Source organism: Drosophila kikkawai, chromosome 2L (genome assembly GCF_030179895.1).
Source record: "Drosophila kikkawai strain 14028-0561.14 chromosome 2L, DkikHiC1v2, whole genome shotgun sequence".
Classification (NCBI taxonomy): domain Eukaryota; kingdom Metazoa; phylum Arthropoda; class Insecta; order Diptera; family Drosophilidae; genus Drosophila; species Drosophila kikkawai.
Window position 1 is genome coordinate 12,293,139 of NC_091728.1, and position 19,378 is coordinate 12,312,516.

General features: G+C 46.0%; 8 protein-coding genes across 9 annotated transcripts; 4 read left to right on the forward strand and 4 right to left on the reverse strand.

The window, feature by feature from the left end:
- The first annotated feature begins 163 nt into the window (after positions 1-163).
- Positions 164-2,909, forward strand: LOC108082875 (RUS family member 1). The gene is made up of 5 exons (XM_070286548.1): positions 164-249; positions 307-698; positions 981-1,771; positions 1,825-2,158; positions 2,220-2,909. Exons 2-5 carry the CDS (start codon positions 632-634, stop codon positions 2,279-2,281), a joined length of 1,254 nt encoding a protein of 417 aa, XP_070142649.1. The 5' UTR covers positions 164-249; positions 307-631; the 3' UTR covers positions 2,282-2,909.
- A 360-nt stretch (positions 2,910-3,269) lies between these two features.
- Positions 3,270-5,303, forward strand: LOC108082812 (H/ACA ribonucleoprotein complex non-core subunit NAF1). The gene is made up of 2 exons (XM_017178371.3): positions 3,270-3,557; positions 3,619-5,303. Exons 1-2 carry the CDS (start codon positions 3,341-3,343, stop codon positions 5,229-5,231), a joined length of 1,830 nt encoding a protein of 609 aa, XP_017033860.1. The 5' UTR covers positions 3,270-3,340; the 3' UTR covers positions 5,232-5,303.
- On the reverse strand, positions 5,253-7,811 carry LOC108082814 (protein phosphatase 1E). Its single transcript, XM_070288532.1, has one exon. The coding sequence runs from the start codon at positions 7,629-7,631 to the stop codon at positions 6,321-6,323; it is 1,311 nt and encodes a 436-aa protein (XP_070144633.1). The 5' UTR covers positions 7,632-7,811; the 3' UTR covers positions 5,253-6,320.
- A 274-nt stretch (positions 7,812-8,085) lies between these two features.
- LOC108082871 (RWD domain-containing protein 4) lies at positions 8,086-9,084 on the forward strand. The gene is made up of 3 exons (XM_017178449.3): positions 8,086-8,299; positions 8,371-8,480; positions 8,547-9,084. The coding sequence occupies exons 1-3, from the start codon at positions 8,192-8,194 to the stop codon at positions 8,962-8,964; spliced, it is 636 nt and encodes a 211-aa protein (XP_017033938.1). The 5' UTR covers positions 8,086-8,191; the 3' UTR covers positions 8,965-9,084.
- Positions 9,085-9,247: 163 nt separating this feature from the next.
- Positions 9,248-10,454, reverse strand: Jwa (PRA1 family protein Jwa). Its single transcript, XM_017178450.3, has one exon. It carries the CDS (start codon positions 10,118-10,120, stop codon positions 9,491-9,493), a length of 630 nt encoding a protein of 209 aa, XP_017033939.2. The 5' UTR covers positions 10,121-10,454; the 3' UTR covers positions 9,248-9,490.
- Positions 10,455-10,906: 452 nt separating this feature from the next.
- Faf2 (Fas-associated factor 2) lies at positions 10,907-13,527 on the reverse strand. Its single transcript, XM_017178443.3, has 3 exons — positions 12,884-13,527; positions 11,643-12,707; positions 10,907-11,580 (listed from the first exon to the last, which is right to left on the reverse strand). Exons 1-3 carry the CDS (start codon positions 13,004-13,006, stop codon positions 11,380-11,382), a joined length of 1,389 nt encoding a protein of 462 aa, XP_017033932.1. The 5' UTR covers positions 13,007-13,527; the 3' UTR covers positions 10,907-11,379.
- A 215-nt stretch (positions 13,528-13,742) lies between these two features.
- On the forward strand, positions 13,743-16,225 carry Grip71 (WD repeat-containing protein Grip71). 2 transcript variants are annotated; one of them, XM_070283725.1, is made up of 5 exons: positions 13,743-14,025; positions 14,085-14,382; positions 14,444-15,303; positions 15,363-15,983; positions 16,043-16,225. In XM_070283725.1, the coding sequence occupies exons 1-4, from the start codon at positions 13,836-13,838 to the stop codon at positions 15,977-15,979; spliced, it is 1,965 nt and encodes a 654-aa protein (XP_070139826.1). In that variant the 5' UTR covers positions 13,743-13,835; the 3' UTR covers positions 15,980-15,983; positions 16,043-16,225. The 2 variants fall into 2 exon arrangements, with proteins under 2 accessions (XP_070139826.1, XP_017033889.1); XM_017178400.2 differs by having other exon boundaries at positions 15,363-16,225.
- On the reverse strand, positions 16,191-18,899 carry Irk3 (Inwardly rectifying potassium channel 3). Its single transcript, XM_017178402.3, has 5 exons — positions 18,467-18,899; positions 18,074-18,260; positions 17,317-17,712; positions 17,145-17,251; positions 16,191-16,793 (listed from the first exon to the last, which is right to left on the reverse strand). The coding sequence occupies exons 1-5, from the start codon at positions 18,685-18,687 to the stop codon at positions 16,394-16,396; spliced, it is 1,311 nt and encodes a 436-aa protein (XP_017033891.1). The 5' UTR covers positions 18,688-18,899; the 3' UTR covers positions 16,191-16,393.
- Between the last annotated feature and the right edge of the window lie 479 nt (positions 18,900-19,378).

Here is a 19,378-nt window from a genome sequence, read left to right on the forward strand (position 1 = left end):
TTCTGCTTACAACATTACGAAAATCTAATCAAAATCGAACTAACCCTTGTTATTTACTTTGTCAATATTAATTAGATTAATGAAATAAGGAAGAAAGAATCCCATTTGGAATTTTTTTTTTTCAAATTTTAACGTATTTTTCCTTTACGTCTTCAGTGTGACCGTGGTAATGAGGAACATCATTCACTACGAAACGCGGACATGCACAGCTGACTGATAACAAAGAGAGGGAGTGGAAATTTCTTTGGGGTATATTTATTTTGAACCAGAATTTGTTTGCAAGTTTTTAATTATCGTAGCCCTCAGCTTGCTTGTAAAATGTCCTAGAGTTCGCTTGACACCGCCGCGTTTTCCAATCGCTTCAAGTTTTTGTTGTGACGCTGATATTTCGATGGATTTTCACGGCTTTTCACATATCGCCTGAGACAGACAGTCGTCGGACATAAATAACTGTGGGGTGCCAGGTGGGTGGTGTTATTGGCATTGTCGGCGGTGGTGGTGGTGGAGTGTGGAGCGTGGAGCTTTCTCCCCCCAGACAAGTTTGGAGGGAAAACAACATAGCTGCTAGCCAGCGAGCCCCGGAAAAGCAATAAAACCTAATTTCTGCCAGCTCACCGAGAAGGCGCCCAAGATGAAAATCCATTTTCGGGAACAGTACGGCACGAAGGGCGAGGAAATCCTGTATGTGACGCCAGCAGGTAAGCAAATCGATCAAATCAGGTTTTGTAAATCGCAAGGATATATGGGGGAAATAAGGATAATAATCTTTAAATCCGTCAGTTGTAATTAGTTGTTTCTTGGGAATCTTGTAAATCAACAAAGCGTTGTTTCTATGACAGCTTGAGGGTGCTTCTACATAATTTCGACCAAACTTTGTGCGACTAGGAGTTCCAAGTTAATTGTTATTTTAATTAGTAATAATAGAATCAAGTAAAAAATAAGCTTGAATTAAATTAAACTTTTTAATATTCCCCATTCAGATCAGAGCAACATTGTGAGGGTACCGCTGCGCGGCGATAAGCTAGTCATCCAGGAGAAGTTCCTGCTCTTCCGCCTGCTGCAAAAGATATTTCTGCCCAAGGGCTATCCGGACAGTGTCAGCGAGGATTATGCGGCATATCAGGTCTGGGACACTGCCCAGGCCTTCTGCAGCACCATCTGTGGGACGCTGTGCACTCATGCCATCCTCAAAGGCATCGGCGTGGGCAGCGAGAATATCAATGCTTACTCCGCCACAGTCACCTGGATCCTGAAGGAGGGCAGCGGCCATGTGGGCCGCATCTTCTTCGCCTGGTGGCAGGGCTCCCAGCTGGACGTGGACTCGAAGAAGTGGCGGCTGCGAGCGGATTTCCTCAACGATCTGGCCATGGGCATTGAGATCTATGTGCTTCCCAAGTATCCGCATCTAAGCACCCAAATCCTGTGCGGCTCCACTCTGCTAAAGGCGATTGTGGGCGTGGCAGGAGGAGCAACGAGAGCAGCGCTAACGCAACACCATGCCCTGCGTGGAAATCTAGCTGATGTGGCCTCTAAGGATAGTTCGCAGGAGACGTGCGTCAACCTGGTGGCCTCGTTTGTGGGCCTCTACCTCCTCTCGCTGATCAAGAGCCAGACGGTGTTGTATACCATCTTCTACGTGGTGGTCAGCCTGCATTTGTATGCCAATCTCAAGGCGGTAAGGGCGGTTTGCCTGCGAACATTCAACGAGTCGCGATATTTGATTGCCTTGGAGGAGTTCTTCCGGTCCTCGAGAATGCTAAGTCCACAGCAGGTGAGTGTCCCTTGAATATCTAAAGATCCTTAAACAAATTCCAATATTTCCAGGTTAATGCCATGGAACGAGTCACAATCGGCCAGACCGTGTCTGTGTCCTTGAACGTCAAGCTGGGGTTGAGCGTAAAGAATCTAATTGATGAGTACAAGAGCAGCAGCGTCATTGACAACATTGTGTCCTCCTTTGATCCCCACGAGCACTTCATCATAGCGGAGACGAAAAAGTGTTTGGGCGTCTATCTGCACTTCGATACGCGTCCCCAGGATGTGCTCAAGGCGTACTTCTTTGCGGTGTCCTATCTGCAGGATCGCAATCAGATTAAGGAGAAGTACTGGGACATACAGACCAAGTGGCAGGAGTTCCTCACGCTGGCCCAACAGGAGGGTAATAATTATTGGCATCCCCACGGATGTGCAGTAGTATTAATGCCTTGAAAATCTTACAGGCTGGATGATCCATCACCATTTGTTGCTGGTGGATGAGTTCCGTTTGGACTGGAAGGTGTAGGTGCAGGAAGGCTTGACTTTGACCTGAGTTGCTTGCTTGATTTCATTCGCAGGACTTCATTATCATTCCAACACATATCTCACATGAAAACATTGATCTATTGACTAAGTGCTATTGATATTTACCTAGATTTAGCTTCGTGAAACATCTTCCAACTAACTCTGCCTTAGCACAAAGTAATGTTTGTAATAGGATACATTTTAGCCCTGCTTTTTGCCCATGAATTTATCAAGCGATGACATTATTTCAATTACTAGCTGCTACTCTAGGACTAAAAGGGAATCTGAACACAAAAGAATCTATTTTGTAAGGACTTATTGTATGATGTAAGCATCGATATTTTGATATTTCGAGAGCCCATGTGTACTTTTTAGAGTGTAATCAAGGAATAATCTCACAACGAACTGCTGCATACTTAATACAAATTCTTATGTACAAAGTTTTTGGCGTGCAATATTAAGTTAATTATCCTGCTTCGAATATCTATGGAATAAGTTTGGCGTCCATTTTAAGCTTACGGCATAATGCTTTCCAATTAATGCAATATATACATACAATATATAAATTATGTGCATACCGTCTCACCAGCAAAAATGATTTTAAATGAAACCAATTAATAAACACGATTTTATGAAAAGAAAACGACTTCTTAAAGACTTTTAATTTAAAATTAAGCCTTATTTTATTATTTTGTTCTTTATGAAAATGATTATGTGCATACCGTCTCATCAGGAAAAATTATTTCAAATAAAAACAAGTAATAAATAAACACGATTTTATAAAAAGAAGGCGATTTAATGGCTTCTTAAATGGGGAAGGTTAGGTAATACATTTTTATAAAGGCCCAATATCTTAAGAATATTTTGTTAAAGTTTCACATCAATCATAGTTGAACGAAGGACGTTTGGTGTTCAAAGTATGAGAAACTCCTGAAAAATATCATTTTAAAAGTCAAAATACAAGTATTTTTGAATTAAGCCCGCCATAGATATATTGCCATTCGCCCCGATCAGAAATAAACATCGATGTTTTTCATTTTCCCAAAACATCGATCTATCGATGTTTCTATCGACACCACGTGCGCGCTTCAACGTGTTTGTTGTGTACTTTTCGTTTTTCTTCCGAATCAAATTGTTTTTAGCGTTGAATCTTAAACCTGATAGAGATTCGATAATGGAAACTGCTCAGCCACCGGCTGTGAATGCCACGGCTCTAATTGAAGACCCCCGACCTACAATCCCATCAACAGATAAGGTGGAAACAACGCCCCAATCAGGTAAGCTCCCAGCGGTGCTTTTAGTTTGATAAACAATCAAGAGCTTATTGTTTCGATTCAGACACTGCAGTGGAAATGGAGAAACCGAAGGAGGATAAATCGACCAATGAGTCAGTATCTGCGGTTCAGGGAGCACAAATAAATGACGCCTCGGTTTGTGAAAATGAAACAAACTCGACATCTGTTGAGTCTCCCAAAGAGTCTCAGCAGTTGGAACAGATGGAGTGCGATGCAGCAGAAGGAGTAGGTACTCCAGCACAGGAACAGGAATCCCCTATGGCTGCAGCTCCGGGAGCACCCTCTAAAGAAACTGCAACAGAGAATCAGCTAAATCCAGCTTCTAAAATTCAAATTCCCCAAGTGCAACCCGCTCCAGAGGCTGCTTCTGCCACTGGTCTCAGTCTTCTGGCCGCCTACAGTTCCGACGCTGAGGATTCGGATGTTGAGGAAGTGCACACCCATGACAGCGACAATGAAGTCGTTGAAGTTCCAGTAACCGACCCCACGGCCACATCCTCCACCGCCTATCGTCGACCAGTGGTGGCCGTTTGCTCAGGAAGCGACAGCTCGGAGAGTAGCAGCAGTAGTGACTCCGATTCCGACTCGGAGGGCGAGTACCTTACGGTGCTGCGTAAGAAGATAGACAAGCGGATCAACACCGAGGAGTGCGATGAGGAAGACGAGGACGAGGAGGAGGGAGCCACCGGTGATAAATCAAGACGACGTCAACCGCCCAAGGTCCGTGGTGAAATGCTGCTCGACGAGCTGCCGCCCATCCATCAGCTGGAGATCACCGTGCCGGAGGATGAGTGCGTTGAGCTGGGCAAGGTTCAATCCATAGTCGATCAACTGGTATTGGTCTCTGTGCTGCCCAACTCCCAACTGTTCGACCTGGACACCGTTCTGTTCCTGGAGAAGGGCCGCAAGGTCCTTGGAGAGGTGTTCGATGTGCTAGGTCAGGTGGCAGATCCGCTCTACTGTGTCCGTTTCAACAGCAACCAGCAGATATTGGACAGAGGCATCAAAATCGGCGATGTGGTGTACTGTGCGCCCAAGACCGAGCATACCCAGTTCGTGATACTGTCGAAACTTATGCAGGTCAAGGGGTCGGATGCCTCGTGGGAGCACGATGTGGAGCCACCGGCCCGTTTTGTGGACTACTCCGATGACGAGGAGGAAAGGGAGGCGAGAAACGAGCAGCGAAAACGTCGCCAGCGGGATCGCACCAACTCCACAGACTCTGTGGATACGGTCACTTCGGTGGCCACCACGGCCACAGAGGCGTCTTCAGTGGCAGCGCCTCCTCCGCGGCAGCGTGGACGACGCGGGCAAAGGGAGAGCTTCCGGCAAAACCAGAGGCCTCAGATTGCACAGAGACCTGATCAGAACCAGAATCATGGGCATCAGCAACAGCCAATGGACCAGCAGTATACCTATCATCCCAGCTATAATCCCGGCAGCTGGCACTCCAACTATTACCACAATTACCATCATCAGCCGCCGGCTAACTTTAATATGCAGCCACCGCAGCCGGGGATGCACTTCCCAGTGCCCAACTATGGCTACCCCCCCATGCCCTATGCCGTACCACCCATGATGCCACCACACATGTACCCGCCGCCGTCATCAGGCTACGGTCCTCCTCCGCAGCGACATCTGGGGCCACCCAGCTAGAGATTGAAGGCTGTTTCCAACTTGTGTGAATTATCTTTATTATTCCAATAAAAAAAAACGTGGCTTTAAAAATGGTATTTTGTTTATAAAAATGCATGAAGGGTTTTTTTCGTTATTAGATTTGTATAAAAAGGTACTTCTTAAACTGTGTGGGATCATTATTAAATATATATACGGTTTACAGGTGTAAATATATAAACGTATGTTAACTAGAGTCCTACTTGGCATTGCTTATTATCGTACAGCTGGAAGCAACTTCAATGTGTGTGTATAAATATATGCGCTTGCATTGCTAATCTAAAATATATATATATAAATGTTGTACGTGTGGATTTTGTGTATATTTATATCATTCGGTTTGTAACAACAGTTGCCTATAACTTGTGTATATCCCTCTCAACTGCTGAGCAACCTCAAAAACGAATATATATTTTGTTAAATTGAGCTTATTCGAGCAACCAAACAAGGGCATAGCGACATAAATCCGCCCGCGAAGTTATATTGTTCTCAAGAGACATATTTCCGCCAAACAAGAAACGACATATTTCCGAGAGGTGTTATGTCAGCGCGGACTTACATCACTACCCCCCAAACAAGTGGGGACTCCAGGGGAATTGGGAGCTCCACAGCAGGCACGTAAGAATGTGACATATCTCTAAGCTATTTACATTTAAAAACATCATTTAGTAAACGAAACAACAGTGCGACTTAGAGTGGGTTCATCGTGTGTGTTTGTGTGTGTGCTTTAAAAACATTTCAAAGTTGAAAAGTAATCTTTTAGAATACTTATTTACTTTACTACTTATTTACTCTAGTTCGTTGTATAAATTTATATATTTCAAGTATCTGAATATCTTGTAAACGGCAAAACTTAAATGCTTTTAAAAACAATTACCTAAAAAATTAATACATATTAGCTTCTTACATATTTGGCACTTTAAAGCCTACTCCTTTGATATGTTGGAAACTAAATTAAAGATTACTTTTCAACTTCAAATTCGTTGTAATTTCAAGTGATTTTGTACATAAAGAAAAACCCACTCCAATGCGGGTAACAACAAACAAAATTCGCTGCTTGCTCTTAAAATCCTAACCATTTCCGATCTGATCCCGCGGCTTGAGCAGCACCACAACCGCCGTTATGTTATCCTGCGAATCTCCCTCCTTGGCCGCCTCTATTAGCAGCCTGGGAATGTCGTCCAGCTTCGTTGTGGAATCCGCCAGAGACTCGTAAACGGTTTCGATGACTTGGGCTTCCGTAACATGATCCCAGAGGCCATCGGTGCCGAGGACCAGAAAGTCGTGGGCCTCGTTTAGTTGCACATCCACAAAGTCCGGCTCTGCTATTACCGCCTCCAGGCTGTAGTCCCCAATGGAACGGGCCACGTTGAGGATGCCATTAACGCGCCACTGACCCTGAGCATGGATCACTGTTCCGCCGGCTTTTTCAATTCTTTTTCGCTCGTCGGGATTCTCCGGTTTGTGCGGTTTCACCAACTGCAGCTGAGTTCTCTTGCCCACCAACAGGGCCTTGGAATCACCCACCCAGGCGATGCACAACTGATCCTTGACAATCAAAGCGCACACACTGGTCGTGCCGCTAGTGATCTTCTTCTGGGTGAAGCGCTCGTCCGCCAGCAGGAACGCCGACTCGAAGGCGTTGCGATAGAAGTCCGGCGAGCAGGAGTCACAGTCCGTGTCCACCTTTAGCTGATCCGCTAGCAGCTGGGGCAGCTGGCTGATGGCATAGCAGGCGGACAGGGAGCCCGAGTGTCCATCAAAGACTCCAAAGAAACGCGACTCCTTACACGGCAGCTGGTACATTTCACCGAATCTCTCCAGGCACACATGTCGATCCTCCATCTTCCTAGGTTTGTTCTTCACAGCGGCGGATGTGTGCAGCAGCGGCGGCCTGCCTACTTGGCACAGGCAGTTACGCGGATCCAGACAAAGGGCACCCTCGTCGGCGTAGTCCTTGAGGCGATCCATCGCCGCGTTGTCGGTGAGTTTCAGGAGGAACTTCTCCAGTTCAACGCTGGCGAACTTTTGCAGCTTGAGCAGATCGTACTGTGGCGGCCCCTCGGAGTTGATTTCACACTCCTTGGCGCAGCAGAGATCCTGCTCCAACTGTTGCGCAGAACGGTGAAGCAGCTTTAACCGAAAGACCTCCGGGCAGCCGCAGGAGTTGAGCTGCTGCCAAATGGACGAGACCAATTCGGCATGACGCTCCTCGCTGGACACTTTGTATGTGTCGCTGCTGGCGCGGGTTACACAACTCCTGGTGGCGGTTACCTCCTCACCGCTTACGGCAGCCGCCTTTTCTGCTATGGCGGCCAGGAATTGCTTGAATTCCACCAGGTGCGCACATTCCGCGGCGGGATCAGCAGCATCTGTTGACATAATTTCCGCGGTCGCGTGTGCCACTTGTTGTTCTCACTGCCCGTGACGTCGGCCGATCATGTGTGTTAATCAATGTTAATTGTTGCTCAATGATGATTCATTAGCCCGTTTTTTTTTCTGTGCGTTTTTATGTTGTTATTGTTTGCATTCTTTTATGTTGTTCTCGGAACTGACTTTCTTCGATAGTATCGTCATCGATTCTCACGATAGCAGGTGAATTTAGGAGGATTCCACTGGACTTGCTTACTGTTTTCTCACCTGACTTCCCTAAAAGTGTAATCGTTTTTGTTGCTAGAAAATAGCTTAAAATGAATTAATTATTTATTTATATTATATTTAATGGACTGAACAGAAATATTTTAGTAAAGTAAGTCCTCGATAGCAAGTGGAAACAGGCATAAATGCTGCCGCTTAAAATACGGTCCCACTACAGCCGGTTTCCAGCTGATAAGTTGTTGCTTTTGTTTTTGTTGCAAAACCATTTATGATTTTTGTGTTATTTTTTGCCAGAAAATGAGCGAATCCCCAAGCTAAATTAATATATATTAAAACCATTAACAATGTCCACTCCTCTGGAGCAACAGACGGACGAACGGGAGGCGTTACAATCGATCTACGAGGGCGATACGAACTTTAAGGAAATCAACAGCACCACTTTTCAGTATAAAGTAAGGCCGCCACATGGACGAAATTCAAAGCGAGGGGCGAGCTAATAATAATTATATCCGAACCATTTCAGTATGGCGAAGAGGACAACTACAAGTCGTTCCTGGTGGAGCTGCAGTGGGGCGAAAACTATCCGGACGAGGCACCCACGATCAATATGAACACATTCTACAATAGGAATCTGTACGTCTTCTCGGAAATCAGTGTAACCTGGTCAAGATCTCCATCTAATCTCAATTCTTTTCATAGACTGCCCGCTGTCAAGGAGGAGATCCAGGCCGCCCTGAACACGGAAGCCACTCAATGGCTGGGCTGCGGCATGACTTACACCTTATTCGAGTGCCTCAAGGATAATCTGGAGCAACTAACCGCTGGACAGCCTGAATCGGCACCCACCATAAAAGCCGTGGACGATGGTGTGGTGGCGCTAAAGATTTCCGATGCCGATGCAGAGGCGGGGAAAAAGGAGCCCAAGAAGGAGCAGCTCACCAAGGCGCAAAAGCGGCGTCAATGGGAGCGAACGGATCATAAGGGAGACCGGGCACGTGGCTGGGATTGGGTTGACCTAGTGAAACATTTATCCCAGACGGGCAGCAAGGATGATGCGCCCACAGCCGCCGAAATTGCAGCCGCAGCTGCCCCAGCTCTGCATCCGCTGAACAACTAAAAATAAAATAATAAACACTAGAAATCAACGAGGGAACTTTGAATCGAAATCAAAAGCAAATCATATTTTTAATCATTATCTTTATCGATTTATTAAAAGAGTTAAAACTACTTTTGATTACATTTGAGTGTTTTCATGGCGTTGTATATAAATTTTGTAAAAAGGAGGAGCTACTGACGTGTGCTATGCATTTATTGCAACTAAATATGTAAATATTTACTTACTGACAATAAATTAGTCATCCATATTTACCTGCAAAGCCTTCACAAACTGATTTCAGAAATTCAATTTCTTCCCTTTACTTTATCCGATTTTTAAGCGCATTTTCTGGGAAAACTTTATTGACAATCGTTATAGCTGAGTACATTTTGGTAATAAAATCATAGTTCAATACAAAAATAAAGATCAAATCGATTATAATACGGGGGTTTTTTTTTGTTTTGCAAAGATCAACATTGACAAGGGATAAGGGATATAAACGTGATTTTCTCAATTTCCGTCATACGGCAAATGGCTGTGCTAGCACCTAATTAAATACTCCATCGGCCCGGACATTAAGGGCGTCCAACAGAGATCCCATGGGCGTGGCAGGGCCAAAGCTCTCGATGGAGTTGGCCAGCTTGTTCTTAATGTTGCGCAGACGCAGGGAGGCGTGAATGAAGGTCACCGAAATGGGCAGCAGCAGGGTGAAGGCCGTCAGCAGGACAGCGCTGATCAGATGCAGGAAAAGGTAACCGCCAAGGAGGGCTCCAGCCAGGATGTACCACTTTTGCTGGGCATTCTGCTCTGCAGCATTGGCATTGCCGCCCGTCAATCGGCTGGCAATGAAATTGGACTTTGACTTGCCACTGAAGAACTGCCAGATCACGGCTATGATCAGAGCCTGCACCAGCAGACCGCTGATGATCTTGGCCGGATTGAAGACCACCATCACCACGTAAATGGTGAGGAAGAGCAGAAAGTAGTTGGTTTGATAGTACAACAGATTCTTCACCACCCGGTTGCCCCACTTCTCGAAATCCTTGAGATTGGGCAGCTGGAAACGGGCCGAGCCCAAGATGAAGTCATCGAGGGTGCGAAGCGGCGGCAGCTGAAGATTGCCGGACAGGGCGGCCGCAGCATCGCCCACGGAGGATGTTGAGGGTGCCGCCGACATGGTCTTTGCGTACTTCTGGGTGCTCTTCGGTTGCCTCTCCAACGGGAACAGTTTTTGGTAGCTGGGTTGACGTAGGCCGCGTGCAACGTTCCGGATCTCCTCCGAGTTAAGCAGATTAGAAGTCAACTGGCGTATTTTGGGCCGCAAGCCCGAGTTTCCCGATTTCCCGCTCTTCTGTGGTAGCAGGCGTGCCCGCTCGTCAGTGGTAATCCAGTCGTAGCTGTCTTCGTGGTCACTAAACTCCTCGGATCCCTGAAATTCCAGCGTAAATTTATATATATTTCGTTTTCTTTACACGAACTCAATGTTAGTCAGCGATGCAGTGTGACCAGCTTGGACTGGTTTTATTTAGATAGCTGCGGCAACGATATATCGATGTTTTCACATCATGATGTAATAAAATGTTTCCACTACACAGCATTTTTACATACAACTTATTTTGAGAGGAAGTTATAGAAATTCTAAATATTTTATAGAACATTTTACTGAAATTACTTAAATATTGCGACAAAATGTATTTTCCATTATCACTTTTCTTCAAGGAATATTTCTTATTATTTTAGCCTTTCTAATAGAGCAGGGAGATTTGTGAAACCGGCTGAATTAATGTTCATTTTAAAGGGTGGGTATTTAACTATTCAAAATAGAGAATATTTCAAATTTTTCCAATTTTAAGTAATAAATCAGTGTTGTATATTTTTGTTCGTTTTCCCAAAAAACAATCCAACATTTAAGCCAAACTACTAATAGTTAGTACTGGATGTTATAGCGCCGTTTGCTTACAAATGAATTTTCATAACTTTAATTTATTCAATTCTCGACCACATTCATATTATATATTCAAACTCTGTCAAACAATAAGACTCTGGCTCTATTTCGATTAAATAGACGGAAGTATAAGTACAGCTAACATAACAAAATGGCTTAAATGTGAAGGGGAAAAGAAAGTAACTAAATCTGCGGTTTACGGAAATGTGGTTGTGGGAAAATACCATTACTTAGCGGGAGCATCGGGTGGTTGGTGGGTGGTGGCAGGTGTCAGGGGTCATAGATTACAAGAGAGAATCAACCTAAACATTGTTAAACAATTATTTATATTAATATTGATGATTAAATTAGGAATAGTTTCATTGTGTGTATCCTCCGACTTGGACGTTGTTGGACTTCGACTACTTAAAACTTGGTTCAAGTTTTGGTAATGCGTTGCAGCTGGTAACACGATGCTTGATTCTAACATTTGGTAGGTGGTGCTTGCTTGGTTACGCTTCCAGATCGTTGACGAACAGCACCTCGCGGTTCTTGAGTCCCACGTCATGGAGAGTCTTGTTCAGTGCATCATTGGCGGCGCCCTCGGCGGCGTCCACATCAGCCTTCGAGTATAGCACCCTTTTGGGAAAATTCGTTGTGATTTCGAACTCGTCCGGCGAATCGGGATGGCAAAACAAAAAGTGATAAACGTCCTTTGGAGGAAAAGAACAGATGTGAGCATTTCGAATTTCTTGTTACTTAATAAGCAGCTTACCTGCACCGAATCCGTCTGATTGAAGCGCCGTTCGAGTCGCGTTCCACTGGGCAGCTTAAACACAACGGCAATAGCGCCCAGAGTATCCACTGGCGGCTCCGATGGCACCAGCGTGGCTAGCTCAATCTTTTGCCGAGCAATTTCCTCCTTGCGCAGCTCCACATCTCGTCGCGCCCGCTCCTCGGCCTCCTCCGCCTGCCGCACCGCATCCCGTTCCCTCTGTCGCTGACGCTCCTTCTCCTCGTCCGCCAGCAAACTCTGCTCGTAGGCCTCGTCCTGCTGCCGCCTCAGTGTCTGTGTGAAATTACGCTCCAAACGATCCGCACGCGCTTGACTCAGCCACACTTCATTGGCGGCCGTCACCGATTGGAAGCGACGCAGCAGCTCCTCCGGCGTGCAATCGCCCTCAAAACGTCCCACGATCATCATGCGATTCGCCCGTAGACTGATCATCACCATCAGCGGGTAGCTTCTTACCGTAATGGACTGCATCACCCGGTAGCCCTCCGGCGAGGCCACATCGCAGCCCCACAGCAGGGTGTTTGTGTTGATATAGTCAATGACCGAGCGGGAGGAGAGTGTGTTGCGGCAGAATGAGTCCACATCGGGATTCTTGGCGGGATCCTTGTGCAGATAGACGATCAGGAAGCGCAGCTCCTGCTTAGCATCGTTCAGGGCCTGGGCATAGGTGCCCTGGTAGAAGACCGGGTGCTCAGGATACCGCTCGTAGTACTCCCTGATGAACTTCATCACGTCCCCAAGAGGGTCCGTGACCAAGCGCGGCTCATTGCCACCGCCCAAATTCACAAAGGCGCTCACAATGCTCGTCAGCGTGGAGTAGAAGTACTGGAACACGAAATTGATCACGTAGCCCAGAATTCCGGTGAAGCTGCGGGGTATGGGGCCACTGGGCACCCGGTTCACTGTCCGTCCGCCGGGCATATTGGCGGAAAACACCTGCTGCAGGAAGCGGTCGTTGATCACAGCGGGCGCTCGCACGTCTGTGGAGGCGGCGAACATGGTGGGCCGGCCCTCGCGGATATTCAGTTGCTCCTGGAAGGCCACCTGTAAGGGACGTTTAATTACTGATTAAAAGCAGCACAAACATCAAAAAAATCCCTTAATGGATTATTTCCCAAACATTGTGAGGAATGACTTTTAAGACAGACCGTCACTGTAAGTGCATTCTTCACTCGCGACCGCGACTGTGTGCGTGTGCATACATATGCTTGCAGCCGTACCTCGAGATCCCATTGGTGTCTGATCAGGACGTCGCGGCACACGTTCATATCCTCGATGCCGGTGAGATCCTGGAACTGGAGCACCTTCTCCGTCTGGTCGTTTGTTAGTCCGTCCGCCTCCATTTTTCCAGCAGGTGATGATGGCCTCCGTTCCTCGTATTTGTTGTTGCTGTTGTTGCTTTCTACGCCGTATGTACGTGGGTTTGTGTGTGTGTGTTAGTGTTGTAGCTGGCCTTTGTCCAGTGGCTCTTCTGCCCGTTACAGCGGAGGGATATTGGGGGAATGAGTTGCGTGGTTACTAAATGCTAAAGAGCCAGATTCATATCAACGCACTCCAAAACAAACGGACTATATATTTTTTATCATTTCTCGGCAATTTATTTCTTTTTTGCAGGTGATTGGTCGCTGCTCTGCTTCTTGCCGTTTTGCCAGTAAAACTTATCGGAATTGATATCGTGTGTGAATGGCCACACTCACCGTCGCGTTCACACTGCGGCGACAATGGCATTAGCTAGGGAACAGCGAAAAATCTATTTATCTTATTTGTTTTGTTTATAATCGAAACCTTTGCGGATTTAAATTGAAAATTTTTGAAGCTAGAACATATTTACAAATATAGGATCACATTGTTAAAATTGAACGATTTTTCAAGGATTGATTAACTTTAATTTGAAATGATATTTCCTTGTTTCAATGCTGGACATCGATTTTTAGTCGAAAATATGTATCTATATCGTCTAACTATTGCGAAACATCGGCGATATTTTCAATCATTCAGTCGTCCTGCTAGAACGCAGTGGAAACAGCTCAATTGCTTCCCCAAAATAATCGATTGCTTTGGCTCCCTGTTTCTGTTATTTTTAACGGAAAAAGCGGCGGGCACACTGCACCAGCTCCATCATTTAGCATTCCGTCATTCAAATTCAAAATATTTAATAAGTTGAAGATCAAAATGCATTTGATTTCCACCTCGAAGAAAACAGTGCTCTCCGACTTTGCGGACCTCGAGACAAAGTCGGAGTATGCCCACGCCGGCGGTGAACCGAGGGACTTCCAGTTCAATGGCCAGGGCCGCGTCTTTGTCGAGGTGGATAAAATGGCGGGCTTGGCGGTGATGCGGATAAAAGAGAATGAGGAGAAGAGTAAGCTGGGATAACGGAAGCTAGCAATAAATTGGTTATAATCCTGAATCACTTAACAGCAGGTCCCGAGATCCAGCGAGTCCGCAAGTTGACCATCGACAATGCCTACTGTGTGGCCTGTGCCAAGCAAACGCTTGAAGAGATTGCCGTGGGCCAGAGCGGCAGTATCAAGATCTACAACATAAGGACGGCACAGTTGATCCACAGGTTTCCCCCGGATCCGCAGCGCAGTACTGTCCTTTACATGGATTACAACAGCACGGATGAATATATAGCAGCTGTGCGCGAGGGCGGCAGCATCAATATCCTGGGCACCAAGACCAAGCTCAAGATGAACACCTTTACCATCGATGGCGAGTAGGTGGCAGATTAGATTGATCTTAAATCGTATAAATACAAACTCATATGGCCATTGCAGCTCCACCCTGGTACGCTTTCATCCCAGCAAGCGCTTCCAGCTCTCAATTGCCTCCTACAAGGGAGCCGTGACTGTGTACGATGTCCAGGGCAAGCGGAAGATTTTCCATGCCAGCGAGGCGCACAGCGCTCCCTGCCGGGACATCAGCATGTGCTCATCCCAGCCCGCGCTGCTGGTCAGTGTGGGCTACGACTCCAAGATCAATATCTTCGATATTCGAAAAAATAGGGCCCAGGCCTCAACTGATCGTCTGAGCTACTTCCATCCGCTGTCCACGGTGGCGCTCAGTGAGTGCGGCACTTACTTCTGTGCCGGCACTCTCAAGGGTGAATTGATTGCCTACGATATGAGGAGCACAAAGGCACCCTTGGCCGTAAAGAGGGTACACGATGGCGCTGTGACCCGTGTGGCTTTTGTGCCACTGTCCAGCGAGGATAATCCCCAAAGCGGTGGCCTGAATAACTTAGGAGGATTAAGTGGCCTGGCGCAGGATATTCCTCGTGTGGAGCGCGCCAACAGCGATGAGCTGCGCAAATCCATAGCCGCAAATCTGCTAAACACACAGCAGCAGCTGAACAACATGGCCAGCATGGGCTATGGTATGGTCACACCTGTCAATACTGGTCCACGAAGGGATTCGTTCTGTGACTTCCTGGATGCTCAGGGTCCAAGGGCAGTGGAGCGTATGTCCACGCGATTCAGCACCTCCCACAGGGACAGCTTCGATTGGGAGACCCTCAACAGAAGGCCCAATCCGAACGAGACTAACCAGCGTCAAAGCATGTATGCAGCAGCAGTGGGAGGAGGATCCAGCTCGGTTGAGAGTTCGTGCAACAATACCACAGGGGAGTCACTGCAGCGTAAGTTGGGAATATCTGTAAACCGTATAGAAACTTTTTTAAACTTTATACTTTTCCAGAGACCCTAAGCGGTCCTCTTAAGGATCGCAGCAACCTGTCCGGCGAGGTGAAGCTTATGAAGATTGCCGAGACCGATGAGCAGGATCAGTCGTCACATTGTTCCGTGGTCAGCAGCCCAGGCGCTGGCAGCGACAAGGAGAATCCTCCGCCTCCGGTGGACGCCGATATGAAGCAAAGGCTGCGCCTGCTTTCGTCCAGCCGTTATAGCACACCGCATCATGCCAATGTCACTCCATCATCCTCGAATCCCAACTTGAAGCCTCAACAACTGCTGGCCAAATCCTCTAGCGGCCTTTCGGCTGTCCAAATGGATGGCGCTGATTGGCGCAAGGAGTTCAACGATTTAAAGGAGTTTGTTGACGAACGCTGCGGACGCATGGAACGTGAATTGGAGTACATAGCTAACTGGAACCAGCGCCAGATAGTCAATCAGTTGACCAACTACTCGAAGCAACAGCTGCAGAATACGAAAGACATACGGGATGGCCTGGCCCATCTCCTGCGAGCCGATCACTTTGTGCGGGAGTTTGCTCGTCTGCAACAGGATAATGAAATGCTGAGAGCAGAGTTAAAATTCTACAAAAAACAGGAGGAAACTGAATTCGGAGGCGAATGAACAAGTTAAGTTTTAATTATTTTCTTTATTTTTTTAAAGTTTTTGTTATTTGTATATCGCCAGAAAATGATTTTCAAACATTGCAAGCTTTGAAGGAATAAGATTCTTGTAAAAACAACTAAGGAAATGAAGGTTAAAACCACAGATGATAGAAAGAAGTTGAATTATATTTAAGAAATTGCATATTAAAAATTAAAAAGAAAAGCTAATCTCAACAGAAATAAATATTTATTAATATCTTTGAAATTCAAAAACAGTTTACTAAATTTACAGCATCTCAAAATTGCACAAAACCAGTAATTTTTTCACTTTTAAGATGGAATATCTCAAAAACATGACGTATAGGAAATTTTCTGAGCCCGAATTCGAGTTTTTTTTCGGACTTTTAGTAGCTACTAGCCAGTATAGAAGCCTTTACTTTCTGTATTCCAATTTCAACTGATCGTTCGTTGTCGCCAACTTAATGGGCATATCCACCGAAATAGTCCTGTTGAAGTTCTCATAGTCCACGAAATACCGCTCGTTCTGGGCATCGTAGTGTATAATGTTGACGAACCTCTGGCCCCAGAATATTTCCCTGGGCAAATACGATGTCTTGGCCTCTGTCATCTGGGCAGTGGCCGGCGATGTGCCCACAATGGAGACATACAGCTCAAACTGAGCGGCATTAAAGAGTTTGGCATTGGTGTACTGATACAGGGGACTCGTCTCGTCGATGACATGGCAGACGACATCGGGCCAGACGATTATCTGCTCGCCATTTCCCTCCAGCTTCAGTTCCGTGTGAGTTTTTATGACCTCACCCTCGCGCGTGCTGCAAAGATAAGAATGATAGTGAGATAAAAATTATATGTCAAGAGTTACTAATGGGTTACAGAGTCTCCTTGCACTTGTGGGATCTCAAAAACTTGATAAGGAAGCTAGTAAATAAAATATTAATAACAATATTTACTGAATATCTTAAATAAATTAATGTTTTCCAGGAAGTTCAGTTAATCATAAATAGATTATTATTCGGTTATTAAAGTTAAGACTTTGAGCATATTTATCCCAGTTAAACATTTCATATTTAAAGGCCTCCCGGACACAATCCTTATTTACTAAGCTCTCCCAATAAAGATAACTCGAAAGATCAGACATCCCCAAAAATGATCCAATGACTCACCGCTTGTCTACGATCATGTAGACGCGTATCTTGGACTCGATGGACTGCTGCTCGCGGGGATCGCACACGCGGAAAAGCAAACACAGCTGCTCGTCGCGATAACAGATCTGCAGAAAAGATAATCACTATTCAGAGCATCGAATCCCATCTCCCTAAATGGTTGTCCACTTACCACCGCCTTATCGCTAAACTTCAGCTTGGTCATCTGCCTGGCCGGACGAGCTGTCTTGGCATAGATCACGCTCACCATAATTCCCTCGATCAGAGCGGCGCTCAACATTTGCATGACAAACAGAAAAACCGTCTCCGGGCACTCCTCGCTGGCATACTTCTCGCCAAAACCCAGAGTGGTCTGCGTCTCCACCGAATAGATGATCATGGCCACCCAGTTACCTACCCCATAGATGCACGGGTCCTCTCCCTCTCCCATTCTGGCTCCACTGATGGGGTCAAAGATGAAATCGCCATGCGAATAGGAAACCACATAGCAGAGGGCAGCGAAGAGCAGCCAGCAGAGAAAGTAGCTGCCCAGGAAAAGGGTCAGCATGTATTTCCAATTCAGTTCCATCTGCGCAAGTCGAAAAGGGGAAGCTCCAGTTAATGAAAGATCTCTTTGTTTTATCCCAGGACTTCCCAGTTTAGCAATGCAAGTGATTTAGTTGGTTAATTTTTGTATTTATTAATTATGTATGAGTATTTCTGTGGTGGTCATGGGCTCGTCGATTAATGGGTTAGGATTAAATGCTAAACGTAACGCGCTCGCTTGGGCTGGTATCAGTCTTCGAGGCGAGATGAGGACTCAGATGCGGCGGCTCGTTGGCCAACTCATCCAGTTTTCGCTGTATGCTGGGCGTTATGCTATACACATCCGATCGCGATGGATCGTTGCTAGATGATGACGGTTTCTTGTGGCCAAACCAGGATCTTACCAGAGTGGTGACCAGATCCCGCATATAACGCCAAGACTTTTCTGGTATGCGGCGGAATACAACGTTCTCCTTGCCATTCTTCTCCATCACCCGGTGCAGGCTGCGTCGCTGGATATCGGAGGAAGATGTTCCCGGTTCTGGAGTCAATTCAATGGTACTGCCTGCCCAGTCGTTGGTGCAGGGGAAGCTGAGGGATAGTTAGGCATATTATTAAAGTAAAAACTATTTAATCTTGTATTTTTTAGCTTATACAACTATAACTATATATCCAGGGATTTATTTTTAGACCTTGCCTAAGCATTTACTGGTCTTAATTAATTAATTACTTTTATGGAGACCTTGAAATTTCTTTCTAGTCTTTGTTAGTTTCCCTAATTAAGGTTATAATCTCACTTTTGCTCGCTGCGCGTCTCCAGCTGATCCCCCGTCGTCTTGGACTTCCTGCGACGCACATAGCCAGGACTCTCTGGGTAGTAGTCCGCCGCATTGACCGTCTCCTTTTCGGAGGATCGCAGCAGGGGCTTCTGCTCCAGCGGCTTGGGCTTCACGGGCATTGAAGTGGAGCGGTGCATAGCTATGGATTCCGCGCCAAGGGAAGATGGATCCGATTGCATGACCGGAACTTTGGGATGTATTATAGTCAGAGTGGTGCGCGACCTATAATTGTCGGAGAATTTGGGGCAATTTCACTCGAGTCTCTTGCGTAGATTTGCGTTTTAATTTTAATTGAATTAGGCTGCAGTGGTCGGCCGTTGGAGATAGTGAGGGAGAAGAGCTCGAGCTCGTCTTGATTGCCTGCCTGACCGCTTGACACTGACTAAGTCGGATCTGTGGAGACGGCACTATCTGGCCTTTGAAAGATATGCATTTGGATTTATTTATTATCTGGACAGCGGACCGGCCGCATGACAGTCGCCCGCTGAGATTAGTTCCTCAAAATGTGCCCCCATTATTTATTGTATAATTTAGCCTGTTATCAGTGTATTTATTTTGCAAACGATCAAATATTAGCCTAACGGTGGCAGTCCGATCTTGATTGCGTCTGTTTGCGGAATGTATAATTGTTCTTAGTTTAGATATCCGGCCGAGTTTTGAATTTTGGCGGGTATTTACACGAGATTGTATTGGAAAAACGCATTGGGATTTAAATTTATTTTCAATTTTTTTCTATATAATTTTTTGCGACACTCTTAGGTGAAGGAAATATAGTTTTTAATATTTAAAGTTTATTTTTAAGAGTAAAATAAAACAAATTATTTGCAAATAACGGTACATAATTCACCTCTTACAACAATTTAGTAGTTT

Excerpts from the sequence above, each read along its gene's own strand:
- Faf2 (XM_017178443.3), bottom strand. The coding sequence starts at position 13,006 with ATGGAGGCGGACGGACTAACAAACGACCAGACGGAGAAGGTGCTCCAG. Across the intron at positions 12,708-12,883 it reads GACACCAATGGGATCTCGAG|GTGGCCTTCCAGGAGCAACT; the intron begins GTACGGCTGCAA and ends CGTCCCTTACAG. Across the intron at positions 11,581-11,642 it reads ATCAGACGGATTCGGTGCAG|GACGTTTATCACTTTTTGTT; the intron begins GTAAGCTGCTTA and ends TTTCCTCCAAAG.
- LOC108082875 (XM_070286548.1), top strand. The coding sequence starts at position 632 with ATGAAAATCCATTTTCGGGAACAGTACGGCACGAAGGGCGAGGAAATC. Across the intron at positions 699-980 it reads CCTGTATGTGACGCCAGCAG|ATCAGAGCAACATTGTGAGG; the intron begins GTAAGCAAATCG and ends TTCCCCATTCAG. Across the intron at positions 2,159-2,219 it reads CACGCTGGCCCAACAGGAGG|GCTGGATGATCCATCACCAT; the intron begins GTAATAATTATT and ends AAAATCTTACAG.
- LOC108082814 (XM_070288532.1), bottom strand. The coding sequence starts at position 7,631 with ATGTCAACAGATGCTGCTGATCCCGCCGCGGAATGTGCGCACCTGGTG.
- Irk3 (XM_017178402.3), bottom strand. The coding sequence starts at position 18,687 with ATGCAATCGGATCCATCTTCCCTTGGCGCGGAATCCATAGCTATGCAC. Across the intron at positions 18,261-18,466 it reads GAGACGCGCAGCGAGCAAAA|CTTCCCCTGCACCAACGACT; the intron begins GTGAGATTATAA and ends ACTATCCCTCAG. Across the intron at positions 16,794-17,144 it reads TACATGATCGTAGACAAGCG|CACGCGCGAGGGTGAGGTCA; the intron begins GTGAGTCATTGG and ends TTATCTTTGCAG.
- Grip71 (XM_017178400.2), top strand. The coding sequence starts at position 13,836 with ATGCATTTGATTTCCACCTCGAAGAAAACAGTGCTCTCCGACTTTGCG. Across the intron at positions 14,383-14,443 it reads ACCTTTACCATCGATGGCGA|CTCCACCCTGGTACGCTTTC; the intron begins GTAGGTGGCAGA and ends TGGCCATTGCAG. Across the intron at positions 15,304-15,362 it reads CACAGGGGAGTCACTGCAGC|AGACCCTAAGCGGTCCTCTT; the intron begins GTAAGTTGGGAA and ends ATACTTTTCCAG.
- Jwa (XM_017178450.3), bottom strand. The coding sequence starts at position 10,120 with ATGTCGGCGGCACCCTCAACATCCTCCGTGGGCGATGCTGCGGCCGCC.
- LOC108082812 (XM_017178371.3), top strand. The coding sequence starts at position 3,341 with ATGTTTCTATCGACACCACGTGCGCGCTTCAACGTGTTTGTTGTGTAC. Across the intron at positions 3,558-3,618 it reads GGAAACAACGCCCCAATCAG|ACACTGCAGTGGAAATGGAG; the intron begins GTAAGCTCCCAG and ends GTTTCGATTCAG.
- LOC108082871 (XM_017178449.3), top strand. The coding sequence starts at position 8,192 with ATGTCCACTCCTCTGGAGCAACAGACGGACGAACGGGAGGCGTTACAA. Across the intron at positions 8,300-8,370 it reads GCACCACTTTTCAGTATAAA|TATGGCGAAGAGGACAACTA; the intron begins GTAAGGCCGCCA and ends GAACCATTTCAG. Across the intron at positions 8,481-8,546 it reads ACATTCTACAATAGGAATCT|ACTGCCCGCTGTCAAGGAGG; the intron begins GTACGTCTTCTC and ends TTCTTTTCATAG.